The 12,559-nt window shown below is 43.1% G+C and overlaps 1 protein-coding gene across 2 annotated transcripts in view; it reads left to right on the forward strand.

The window, feature by feature from the left end:
* Window positions 1-12,559, forward strand: part of LOC135391356 (E3 ubiquitin-protein ligase MGRN1-like) — a 46,288-nt gene that overhangs the window by 4,496 nt on the left and 29,233 nt on the right. For both annotated transcript variants that reach the window (XM_064621605.1, XM_064621606.1), the window contains exons 5-11: window positions 372-489; window positions 2,209-2,278; window positions 2,342-2,499; window positions 3,785-3,916; window positions 3,978-4,103; window positions 5,924-6,002; window positions 8,260-8,332. In XM_064621605.1, the coding sequence (XP_064477675.1) occupies window positions 372-489; window positions 2,209-2,278; window positions 2,342-2,499; window positions 3,785-3,916; window positions 3,978-4,103; window positions 5,924-6,002; window positions 8,260-8,332 (756 nt within the window). The remainder of the gene's footprint in view (window positions 1-371; window positions 490-2,208; window positions 2,279-2,341; window positions 2,500-3,784; window positions 3,917-3,977; window positions 4,104-5,923; window positions 6,003-8,259; window positions 8,333-12,559) is intronic.

Genomic DNA, 12,559 nt, shown 5'->3' on the forward strand with positions numbered 1-12,559 from the left:
GCACCAGCACCCCTATAGTTCAAACTCCGCTTTATTCGAACAAGCCTTTTTTCTCATTGGTGTTTGAATTAATGGAATTGCCTCGTACTGATGTACTAATACCGCTGTGGGTTTGCAAGAGTTCATTTGAATATCGTGCTCCTATCAACAAGGAGCTAAGAAGCAGCTAATAATTTATATTGCTAATAAGTCTCTTACATCAGCACAATATTTGCAAAGTGCCAGTTTTGCCCTCTTTGTCTGAAAAAAATGTTCTGTCTGTACAAGCCCAGGTATTATGCCTTCTTAAAGTACCTTGTACGCTTCTAATTGTCAATAATCAATTCTAATTCTAATTGTCAATTGTCTAATTGTGTAATACATGTCTCCAGGTACACACCTCGCAACTCCAGTATGAGCTCTGAGACATATCATTACAAGAGGGGAACCAACCAACAGTTCTCACAGACGTCCCACATCATCGACCCTTCCGGTTACTCGGACGAAGAGGTCTGTGGAAAGTTTATTTATATTCTCTTCTGGAAGCGACAACAAGATGATCAATGGGGAGTTTCATCACCAGGGCGATACTCTACCCCATTGCTGGTGGTGATGCGGGGATTGAAATAATGAGCCCCCTTCTGGAAGCACTGATCATGTAGGGCTTCCAAAACTAGAAGCTGCCCTGTTTTTACTCCTTTGGCAATGAATTGTGATCAGCATTCTATAGTTAGATATGAATGAAAAGTATCGAATAATTTCTCCTTTAGTGCTCTGTACAATAAAGTTATAACTAGGGCCTGAGGTTTTCGGGTTTTACACGATTCTTCTCCGAATTTACCCCTCGAATCGCACATTTAGCGATTAGGGTAAAAACCGACTTCTACCCGAGCTAGGGCCCTTTTGTCACGCGACGCGGAAGCACGGCGCACGACTGCAGTAGTGGAGGACGGAGGGATCACCGACGGAAGGAGGTGACACTGCAACCATGAGGGCGACACGCATGGGACGCACTTTCCCCAGCGTCAAAACATTCTGCGTATGATGTGGCCTTGTACGCAGTCAGGGGCGGTCCCAGCGAAGTACTTTGGGTGGGCGACGTCTGCGAGCCTTTAGCCAGCCGGGATCCATTTGGGTGCGAGGGGGGGGGAGGGGTTCTGGACATGGGCTCAACCTTTTCTCGCACGAAATCCTATCACTGGTAATCCATTTTAGGTATAGTGCCCAGCATAAAGCCTGTTGTACTCTACCTGGATCGCATTCATGTCGACCTAGCTAGCATCCTATGTATCATGTCATCCTAGCTAGGTCCCCTCTGTTGTGTGTTGGGGTCAGCGGGAAGGATTGGTATGCTAGACGATGGGAAGTCTTATGAGTAACAAGTTTGGGGGTACGCCCTCTTTGCTCTCCTTGAGAGTGTCACAGGGAAAGAGACGAAAACTGGACCAAGGTATGCTTTTGGGGGGGGGCGACTGCCCACAATGCCCCCTCCCCGCCTTGGGACCGTCACTGTACGCAGTGCGAAGAAACGCCCGCGGACGACCACCCGAAACGCATGGTACGCTGACAGAGCAAGTGACGTGTGCCGATGTTGCCACGCGTCGACGACAAGCGTTCTTGTGCGAATATCAGTAGTCGACAGATTCTGAGTCTCTGACAAGTCTCTGCGCATGCTTCTGAGGCGCCCGCAGAACTCATATGTGTCGAGAAGTCGCCGCTGTAAAACTAGCTAAAAAAAAGTCGCCGCTGTGTCGTCACTGAAAAACGCTGCCGTGTACGTGGCTTCCGGCAGTTCTGCTCAGCCCCCCCCCTCCCCCCGAATTCAGCATCATATATTTCTCAAAAGCCTCAGACCCTAGTTATAACTTAAACAACAACAACAACAACGATAAAGTTAGAAGAAAATGTGACTTGTACTGCTGTCCACTGAATATGAAAATTTAACCTTCACTAAATGACTGCAACAAAGTTTCTCGTAAAAGGAACAAATGATACATCAGGTTTCTTGGGCTTGAATTCGGTTTAGCTACATGTCATTTTCTGACATTGCCAAGAACATTGCTACTCAATGAGACATGGGACTCAGTATTACTTTATGTCAATTTACAACACTTGGGCTGTCTTGGCTTTTAATTTTTGCCTACCCTCAACAAGTTGCACTTGCATTCCCAGTGAAATGTGCGCGAGCATGTTTTAGTTAACGATGTATCCACGTTTCATATTTTGCAGCTCAACTACCACTATGGTGACGATGACAGCCTACCAATGGTTATACACTGTGTAGCAGAGGAAGGGGACGGTGAGAAACAATTCAGTATTTTGTCGTTTCTAGTGGCTGACTTGCCTTTTCTTTCTCCCACAGAGCCACGTCAGTCGCACGTGTTGGTAGCAGTCATGGAGAAGAACTCGGATGGCACCTATGCCTTAAAACCTTTGAAACAGAAACTCTTTGTAGATGGCCTTTGTTACCTCCTGCAGGAGATCTATGGCATTGAAAACAAAAATATTACCCAAGGGAAGGTACGTTAGGGTGGCTGGACATACACGTATTTTGTGTCTATCTTGTGTAGTCCCATACAAGTCTTACCTAAAGATGGATGTAGATTATTGCGGTGTCGCTGATTGTGTAACTCCTCCCGCTGTCTTTGTTATTTTCGTTGAAGCTGCTCCTGTGATAGTGTCTCCTTCCTTCTCGTTTCTTTCTTGTGTCCGCAGATGAACGCCTCAGTTTTGCCTTCGACATGGGCCTTCTAATGCTACTCATTAAAAAAATGGCATAACACTCCTCAAGAGCTGGGTCTAAATAATTCAAGCAGCTGCGCATTGTGACGCTATCATAGGGTTGCACGTGATAATTTAAAACAGTATTATTTTTGTGTGCTACTGGGAAGTGGACTATTTGAGGGCTCCACTTTGCACTTGTGACCTTGACTGTGTTTGACATTGATATAATAATGATGACGGTACCTGAGAATGACCTAGCAAAAAGAGACAAGTATCCTAGTGTAAAAATCCAAAAATTGATCTGTTGTCCATCTCCATCTGTTCTGCTAGGTTCGAGAAATTGGGTAACTGCACCCAATGTCTCGAACCATCGTTTGCGTCCAAGTGTGATGATGCCTTTCTAGTCAACGAGTGGGAAATCCAACAATCGGGGGAAGATATATTGAAGTGAGGAGCCGTGTATAAGGTACCAATTTGGGCCTGTTGGTCACACATGATAAAATTGCTAAAACCAGTGCTAAAAACACTAAGAACGAAAACAGGACGGACGCACTGCACTTTCAACAAATGTTTAATAATCCATTGCCTTACTCAACACGGCTGTTGAGAGTAAGGCGATGGATTATTAAACATTTGTTAAACATTGATGGATTATTAAACACTGCTGTTGAGTAAGGCGATGGATTATTAAACATTTGTTGAAAGTGCAGTGCGTCCGTCCTGTTTTCGTTCTTAGTGTTTTTAGCACTGGTTTTAGCTGTTTTAGCCGTGTATGTTTTGAACAGACTGTTCTTGTACTGGGTGCTGCATTCAACTAAAATTTATGGGACGAAGTCGCAGCATCATTTTAAATCTGTGGATTACACTCTCATCCCACTAAGGTCATCATTCAAACCTCTAGCTACTTTAACTGTTCCACTGCAGTGGACGGGTGCCGGCTCCTATCTCCAGCTATGTTGCCGTAAACTTTTCACCAGCACTGTACTCACAAACTGCTGTTCACAGCTTCAGAAAAAAAAAATGACGAATTTGAGCAAATGAAGGAAACAAAAATCTCTTGGGGGTTCACATGTTCTTCCAGACTGCTGAAGAGGAAGCAGAAGAGGGTGGAGCGGAATGCGTAATCTGCATGTGCGACGGGCGGGACACCCTTATTTTGCCCTGTCGTCACCTATGCCTTTGTTCTGGGTGCGCTGACTCTCTGCGATACCAGGTAAAGCTTTACAAGTATTACAACATAATGTGATGCAAAGCCCTTGTCTATATCCATACAGGCCAACAATTGTCCTATTTGCCGTGCCCCATTTCGTGCCCTGCTTCAAGTACGTGCTGTTCGAAGGTCGGCTGCAGCAGTAGGAGCTTCATTGCCTGCAGCAGTACCACACCTGGGCGATCATCAGGTCAGTCGGCTTTCCAGGATCTGTGAACAATTACGGTAGAGCTTCTCAGACCATTGCTTCCTGTTCGAGGGTACTAGTGTTCCATTCTTCTTGTGGAATAGGATCTTGCAACAATGTAGATATATATATATACCGGGTGTCTCAGTTAAATCCCCAGGCTAAATAATTCGCGAACCGGAGCACCAATCGAATAACTTTCTTTTTTACAAGTATCTGTCCAATACCGCCTACAAGATGTGCACCGTGTGAATGAGCGGGAGGCGCTCTTATAAAAATTCAAATGAGTTTCGTGAAAAAAGCTAACTTCTAAATCAGGCGCCGTCCGCATTAAAATGGGTACTACCACTTCTGGGACCTTCAGTAGATACCTTTTAGAGAAAAATCTGCAACTGAAGCTGGTCATTTGTTGCAGTAATTAATTGGTTTCGGTTTACATATTTTTGTCGCGGCTGGTCGCGGTGAAGCGCAAAAGGACGCTCTTTCACTCCGATGTCCACCAATGAATTACGTCCTTGCACCAATGAATTACACCAGTGAATTACATCCTTTTGCGATTCACCGCGACCAGCCGCGACAAAAATAAGTAAACCAAAACTTAAAATTAATTACTGCAACAAATGACCCGCTTCGGTGGCAGATTTTTCTCTAAAAGGTGTCCACTGAAGGTCCCAAAAGGGGTAGTACCTATTTTAATGCCGACGGCGCCCTGCTTTAGAAGTTAGCTTTTTTCACAAAACTCATTTGAATTTTTATTTAAATAATGAGCGCCTCCGCTCATTCACGCGGTGCGCGTCTTGTAGCCGGTATTGGACAGATACTTGTAAAAAAGAAAGTTATTCGATTGGTGCACCGGTTCGCGAATTATTTAGCCCGGAGATTTAACTGAGACACCCGGTATTTTATAAATGTGCTGGTAGCTCTGGCCAGTAGCTGTATCACATCTGCCAGTGTCTTTTTAAGGCACTGTGCAATTTTTTTTCTGTGTAATTTTTTTTTTACCTTTCGGGCTCTGGTCACGTGGCGTTCCAGGCAGTTGTGCTCAGCTTTATTTATATGTAAATCACAAGCACATAAAATGAGAGGCAGCATTATTCGAGTATCTACAAAAGTGGCGTGAAGAATTGTAAACTGTGAACTAGAAAATCCACAAAGTGTTTTTCTGGTCATACTAAAGTTCTGAAACTCACAAAAAGGGTTTTATTTGTTGTCCGTTGCTCTGTGGAGTAACCACATATTCATCTTATGAGCAGTATTTTTTCTTTTTGGTATAGAATAGCTATCGGGCATCAACTTCAATTTGGATAGTGGTGCTCAAAACTTCTAAGCATGATTCTAATACATTTTGAGGCAGAACTTGTCTGCATCTTTAAAACACTAACATAATGTAAACATAGAGTACACATGTGGCACAATGTTCTTAAAAGCAGTGTAAGAGTGCTCACATTGTTGTGACTGCAGATCACACACGAACATTATTTCTCATCAGCAGCAAGTTTTTCCGATAAAATATCGCTATCCTTGCACCTCCAGTCACTTAATCGAAGTGTGGGCATAGAGCATGGAGGGCATAAACAAAGCATACTACAGAAATGGAAACTGGGTCAACAATCTCAGTTCTAACCACTTAACACACACTAACTTCCAACAGCCAAGCAACACTGAACTAAGTCCAATTATAGAGGTTTCATTCCAGGGTATGAACATTGGTCCACACGTGATGTTGGTCATGTACAAAACAATTCACATCTAATGGGAGAGATAAAGGTCTTGCACCTACACAAGTACATATAAATTTTGACATATTGTGTCTTCTCTTTCAGGCATGCGTTGACGTGCCTCCAGGCTATGAAGTTGTACCCTTGGTAGAAGCGTTAAATGGTCCAACCTGTCCTGCTCCAAGTAAGAGGGTGTTTACTTCACACCACATAATTTATTTACATAATATTTGATGAAAACATGCCTTTTTGTCTCCAATGTGCAAATAAGTGACAGCGATAGCTGTGTCATCTTCGCACAATGGCGTGCATTGTTTTCAGCACACACAGAAGCAACTGTTTTCACACTTGCTTTCTTCAAAGGGCAACAACGAACCTTTATGATCAGTAATTTATGCTGGTAATGCAAGGCACTGTAACCACGTGGGAATGTTCACACCTGCTCCTATTCGCTGCGCGTGGAGCTTTCTATGTATGCCGCTACTCAGGAGCAGCAGCAGCGTGGTGCACTTCTCACTCTCCCTTTCAGATGGCATGCACCCTTTACATGGCCACCCCATTGTGAGGAGCCTAGTACAATGACGACAAGCGTGCAGCTCATGGTTTATTTCTCTCTCCCTGTGTTGCGATTGACTACTGTACCAGCGAATGGCGGTGCTGCAGGTGGTGTGATGTCATTGGTGACGTCAACTGTACCACATGATGTTGAGACATCATATCATTTATGCTACGCTCGCTGTAATCACCGTCAAGGCTGCGAAACCTTACTGATGCCGTTATCACCGTAAAGAGGAACATAGTAACAGCTGTGGCCAGTGGTACTCTGAAAGGACACACACAAGCTAAAAGCGAACACAGCACTTAAACCTTGCCAATGCCCAGCTGTGTGCTCTGAATGGCGATTATCTCTACGTCATCTCATTCATAAATTCAGTGCACTGAAATTTGAGCACTTCTGAAGGAACCCTCAGTTGGGCAAAATTAACCCATGAACGAGCCGTGTGGCTCGTAACTGATTCGTTATCAGAACATCCCCATTTGTTCTCACTGTGGATGTTTGGGCTTCAGGTGTATCACTGGTACCACAATGCATCATCAGCTCTTATTACTGCAGGGGACATATGGGAATAGTATGGAGAACCTATACAACTATCAAATGAAGATCCATGAAGGTTGTAGATGAGATTTATGTCTAGAGCTGGATGTTTTCGGACAAAACCTGATGTCATAAGAATTGGCAATTTTATCAAGACGTATGGATGACTGTGAAAGTGACCTGTTGTACCTTTTCTGATCACTTGCTTACCAAATGGAGTAACACCACAAGTAGGAACTCGCTTGGCACTATATGCATGCCTTCCCAGATGGGAATTTTGAGAGAAGCTGCTGTGCTGTATTAGTCATTCATAGCTTCCACGACAGGTACTTTTGATGACTACGAAGCACTGCTTTCTCTAATCTCGGATTGTAGTGAGCAATTGAAATTGGAGTTTGGACAGTACATGCATGAAGAAGGCACTCTCAGGTGATGACATTGTAGTGCTGGACAACTTTATCTTCTTCAGTCAGGTATTCAGTGCTTGCTTCTACAGCACTTTCATTAATCTGCCTTCGAAGTGGAAGCTGTGACGTAGAACGAAGTTTCACAAAATTGCGTTACATCCAGAGTCCACAAAGAATGAGCACAGTCTAATGTAGTTGATGTTACCAGTGCCTCAGACTCCAGTGCTCCAGGCCCCAGTGCTCCAGGCCCCAGTGCTCCAGACTGCCCCTTCTTGTTTTATTTTTTCATCTTCCTCTTGCCTTTGTCTCACTTCTCCTTTTCCGCCACTTGGCTGGTACACGGCAGCAGATTGCTACCGCAGAGCCGTAAGACACCTTTCTTTTTTGCAATTTTACCCGTGCTGAGGGAAATAGACTTCCTTTTTTTAATCATGCTTGAGAAAGACATTTCACCCGATTCTACCAGGTCTTCTTGTTCCCAAGGTAATCTTGCACCCCAAATTTTGACTCGAAACAACCCGAAGAGATCCGGCTCTGCTTATATCCGACGTCACCATGACTATGGCCTGTCGGTGTCGTCTTCGTCTCTCGTGTCCTGTTTTCTCTACACTAATGCTTCCAGAAGCTATGACTGCTTTCTGAGACTGGGGGATAACTGTAGTGGCAAATTGATTATATGATCTGTTTGTAACACTCGCAGAGGTAATCAACTGCTGCAGTTGTTTTGGTGCAAACTACTGCAGATATTGCGTTAGATATATGCAGACTTCCAAGATTCGGGGATATTTGCATTTCCATGTTACACAAACTGTGTGAACAGTGTTTCACTATGAAAAATTACAAAGTTCAATTTAAGTTCCAAAAAAGGTATCACAAATGTTCAAAATGAAGGTATGTATGTGTTTAACTGCTTTTGATAGCGACATCTACTTTTGCAGTTCACCTGACTGTGGGCCTTCCACAAGATGCTGGTAGTCCAGACAGCTCTGCAAGAGTCCTTCGCATCAACAGGTTAGCATGAGCTGCATGAGCAGAGAACATCTGGTCTTCTAAAAATGATATGGTTTAATGATGCATGAGAATCTAAGCCGTGTTACTCAGCCTCTTCCTCTATATGCCACAAACCTATATATAGGTGTGCAAATATTGAAATTTTCGAATACGAATTGAATACGAAAATCTGCAAATTTGTCCTTCAAATATCAAATCAAATATCGAATATCACGACATAGCATAAACATAGGGTTCCGTGTTTTTGGTTTTAATTGCGAAACTCCAAAAGACATATGCCGGGTAAATTTCCCCTCATTCGGTTTTAACCGAAAAAAAATCTAATACAGAGGGACATTCCAGGAGCAATAACAGAGATAAACTTCTGCACATGCCCAGCAAGTTGTTGATTAAGATCAGAAAACCAAACATAAATATGATGGTTGTGAAAAATGTTTGTTTACTTTTTTGTTTGCTGTAAAACGCCACCACAGCGAACAATGCCATGTTGAATGAGCGTCGTGCGGAAATTGCATTGTGATTTCTATTCACCGATAACTGTTGGGTAAACCGTGTTCACGCCAGGAAAAACATGGAAAAACACCGATTTCGTGAAGAGCAATAAATACTGAAAAACATACGCCGAATCCGCCCAAAAATAAACATAGAAAATGCGGAACCCTAGATAAATGCTTCCAAGAGTAACAATTAAGCCTTGAAAACAAGCATGATCACTGTTGTGTTCTGTAGGTCTTTAGAAAAAAGCCCCAAATGCTAACAACTAATATGTATTAGGTAATGTATTGGCCTAGCATAGGGCATACATGCCTGTATGCACATGTACAGTAAAATTATTTTTACAATAAAACAATGTGCTCTTCTCATAGGGCAAGCTGAAAATTCTAAAAGCAACTTGAACGTCAAAGATATTTCATTTGTGTTGGCATTGTAAGTGCTGGTGAAACAGACAGAATGGAAGTAAAGGGCAATGACATGTTCAGAATGTGGGATGGTTTATTGATGAGCAGATTTTAGAAGGAAAATGAAGGTGGCAAGTGCTCTCTTCTTGCACTGACATTGCCTTGTGCATCTGTCACATAGGTGAGAAACTGCACTGTTCCGCTGTGCTGTCACACGCGAGACCATCGTTCCGATGCGATTGTTTCCGCGCCGTTCGTGTTCAGCACTTCTTTCATTTCATGGCGAAAATCTACATGCGACCCCAAAACTTTGTCACGCCGAGCGAGTCGCGAGCAAAATTGCTCCATGCGGGTCGGGCTTAAGGCATTATGTGTCGTGTGCTATCATCTCCAACAGCAGTTATGGCGAATTCGGGGGGTCATTTTGTGGCAACATGTTTTGCCAGATCCCGGTTAAAGTGAAGCAATCTTGCATGTTCGCATGGTGCTTACCGAGCGCACGACATTTGCCAGCTGGCACTTTTTTTGCCCAGTCTCAACATGACCGAGCAGCGGGTTGCCCAACTATATCCGGTGTCGTCACATCCGCACTGCAACAGTGGTGAGTGCCCACATTGGCCCGCACGTTGAAATCACGTGGTTTAGCAGACGACAGAACTCGAAGACGGGCGACCGCGATGCCCCTAGCATGATCCAAGTAACTAAAACCACTAGATTCCTAGCACTCATGTTCGAGTGGCAACGGTCAGTCTTGGGTACGTTACTTCTAAAAGGTAACTGGGTTACAGTTACAATTTATCTGCCAAAAATAGTAACTACGTTACAGTTACAGTTACTTTCTCGGTCGAGTAACTAATTACAGGTACAGCTACTGAGAGAAAGTAACTCAGTTACATTATAGCTACTTTTTAAAAAATGACCATGACAGGGTGATACTATTGTTAAAAACGTTCATTTGTCTACATTTTCTGAAGTGCGATAAAAATAGTCTTCCACTAACTACTACCACTAGCTAAATAAGGGTCACTAACTTCACTGATTTCTGTTCGCAAAGCTGGAATACCCTGCTCGGTCGAGAGCCCAAGGCAAGGGGGAACATACTGGTTACGGATAAAAGGGAGGAAGTAGGGGAAGGTAGGGTAAAGAAAAAAAAAGGAACGACCTTTATTCGAGTAACTAGTTACATCTTGCAGTTACATTCACAGAAAGAGTAACTAGTTACGGTTAAAAGCTACTTCCCTGGAAATATAACTAGTTACAGTTAAAAGTTAAAAGTAACTGAGTTACTACCCAAGACTGGCAACGGTAACGTGATCCAGCTCGGCGTCCGACCTAGCAATTTCCGAGCGCTAGGCCGTGTTGCCACGAAATGACCACCCAAATTCGCCATTAGTGCAATTTCAAATGACTTTGCAGCGTTATTATCATCCTATTTGCCCCTTTAAACATACGGTCACATAGTGACCGGAGTTGGAGAAACTATGTTGAAATATCATCACGTCCCACTCTTCAATTATCGCTGTCATCGCACGCGACCATTATTCTATTGTACCGGGCAGATGCTCTGAAAGGTCACTCACACTTTCGTGCGTGATGTGATGCTTCTTTGACCGATATCTCGTTAACGCACAGACTTCCGTTGCCTCAGAGTAAGGAATTTACGCGAGAGAAACCTACGAAAAAATTGTGGTCACAAAGCACTGTGTAACAAAATAAATACGACCACAGAAACTTACGTCCCCATCCGTTGGTATAGTGCATAGGAAATGCACGAAGACGAAAATTTGTGTGGCCGTATTAATTTTTTTACGCGGTGCATGGCAACCACGATGTTTTCGTACGTTTGTCTAGCACAAATTATTTACTGTGTGGTAGCGGAAGCCTGTCTCTCAAGTAGATAAAGCGTCACACGCGAAAATGTGACTGACCTCTTATAGCACCCACCCTGTGTATATCGCTGACTACCACAAATCAAAACAGAAAAGACGTGTTGAAGACGTGCGGTTTTGGCTGTGCGTGCAGTGGCACGGTGAACAGCGGTGTTCCGCTTTTTTTTCAGCAATTTCACCGAACTGTGGGCCTCACACGAATGTTCAGAGTTCGTTGGCAATCCTCAGCCGCGACTGTGCTGACGATGCATGGAGCATACCGTGGTTTTACGTTTGGCTGGGGCGGACTTTAAAATTGCGGCTGCACACAACCGTGTACTGGTTTCGGTTTTGTTTATTTTTTAATTTCATTTCATTTCATTTATTTTGTTTTCCAGCATAAACAGATGAAGTACTGTAACATACCATACGGATCATAGCGTAAGCTAGTACGACCCTAAAAACATATGCATCTTACATGTTTTACACAGCAACCTCTGGCAATAAAAAGCAATACATTTTTTAGTCGTTCCGCAACACTCAAAATACGATTTAGTATAGCATAAACAACACATACCCATACAACAAATCTATAAATGGCTATAACGCACAGTGACGCTGACTTTCTACAAAAAGCACATAGTACAAAGCATTCACATACAGCAAACCTGCAAATGACTACAAGGGAAGGGCCACATTTACATAATCCTACATGTTACGCAATCCTGCTTGTTCATCCTGTCCAGGCTATCTATGTGAAATAGGTATCTCCTAACAGCCAGGTTACTGAACGTGTAGTGACGCATTCGCTGATGAAAGCTTGCGCATCGCTTTGCAGCTGTTCTACTCTACGTGTTCGTCACTGTAACCACAATGTACAAATGCCAGCGTGCAGCTCGCAACAGCTTTGTAATAAGCTTCTATCATGTTCGAAAAAAATCAAATATTCAAACTTGTACAAATATTCAATTCGAAATTTCGAATATTTGCACACCTCTAATGTATATGTATTTAAATTAATTTTGATCTCATCAAATTTGAACATCAAAACTTTGATATAGGGTTTGGCTGTTGAGACCAGCAAAACTGTTAGCTTGCATTTCCAATAAATAATAATAATGATAAAAAGAGAGCTGGATTCTACAGTAAACAGTCTACACCATTCCTGTTTTGGTGGAGTTATGGTATTTGATGAAGTCATACTCGCCATATACAATTGCCAACTAATTTCTTGTACTTCTATGAAGTAGCCACAGCATTGGTCCCACTCAGAAAGACGCCATGCACTGCATCAGCTCGACCGCCGAAAAAGCAATCTGAAATATTGGGCTCAGTTCTACAGTGCATGTAGTTTTCTAGAGATTGTGTTGTCTGAAAAACCAAGCACTCAGGCAAGAAGTCAAAATTTTTGGAGTTCAGAAAATCTGTTCACAACAGTGTTTAAATGAGAACACTCACTT

This window comes from Ornithodoros turicata, chromosome 4, assembly GCF_037126465.1.
Source record: "Ornithodoros turicata isolate Travis chromosome 4, ASM3712646v1, whole genome shotgun sequence".
NCBI lineage: Eukaryota > Metazoa > Arthropoda > Arachnida > Ixodida > Argasidae > Ornithodoros > Ornithodoros turicata.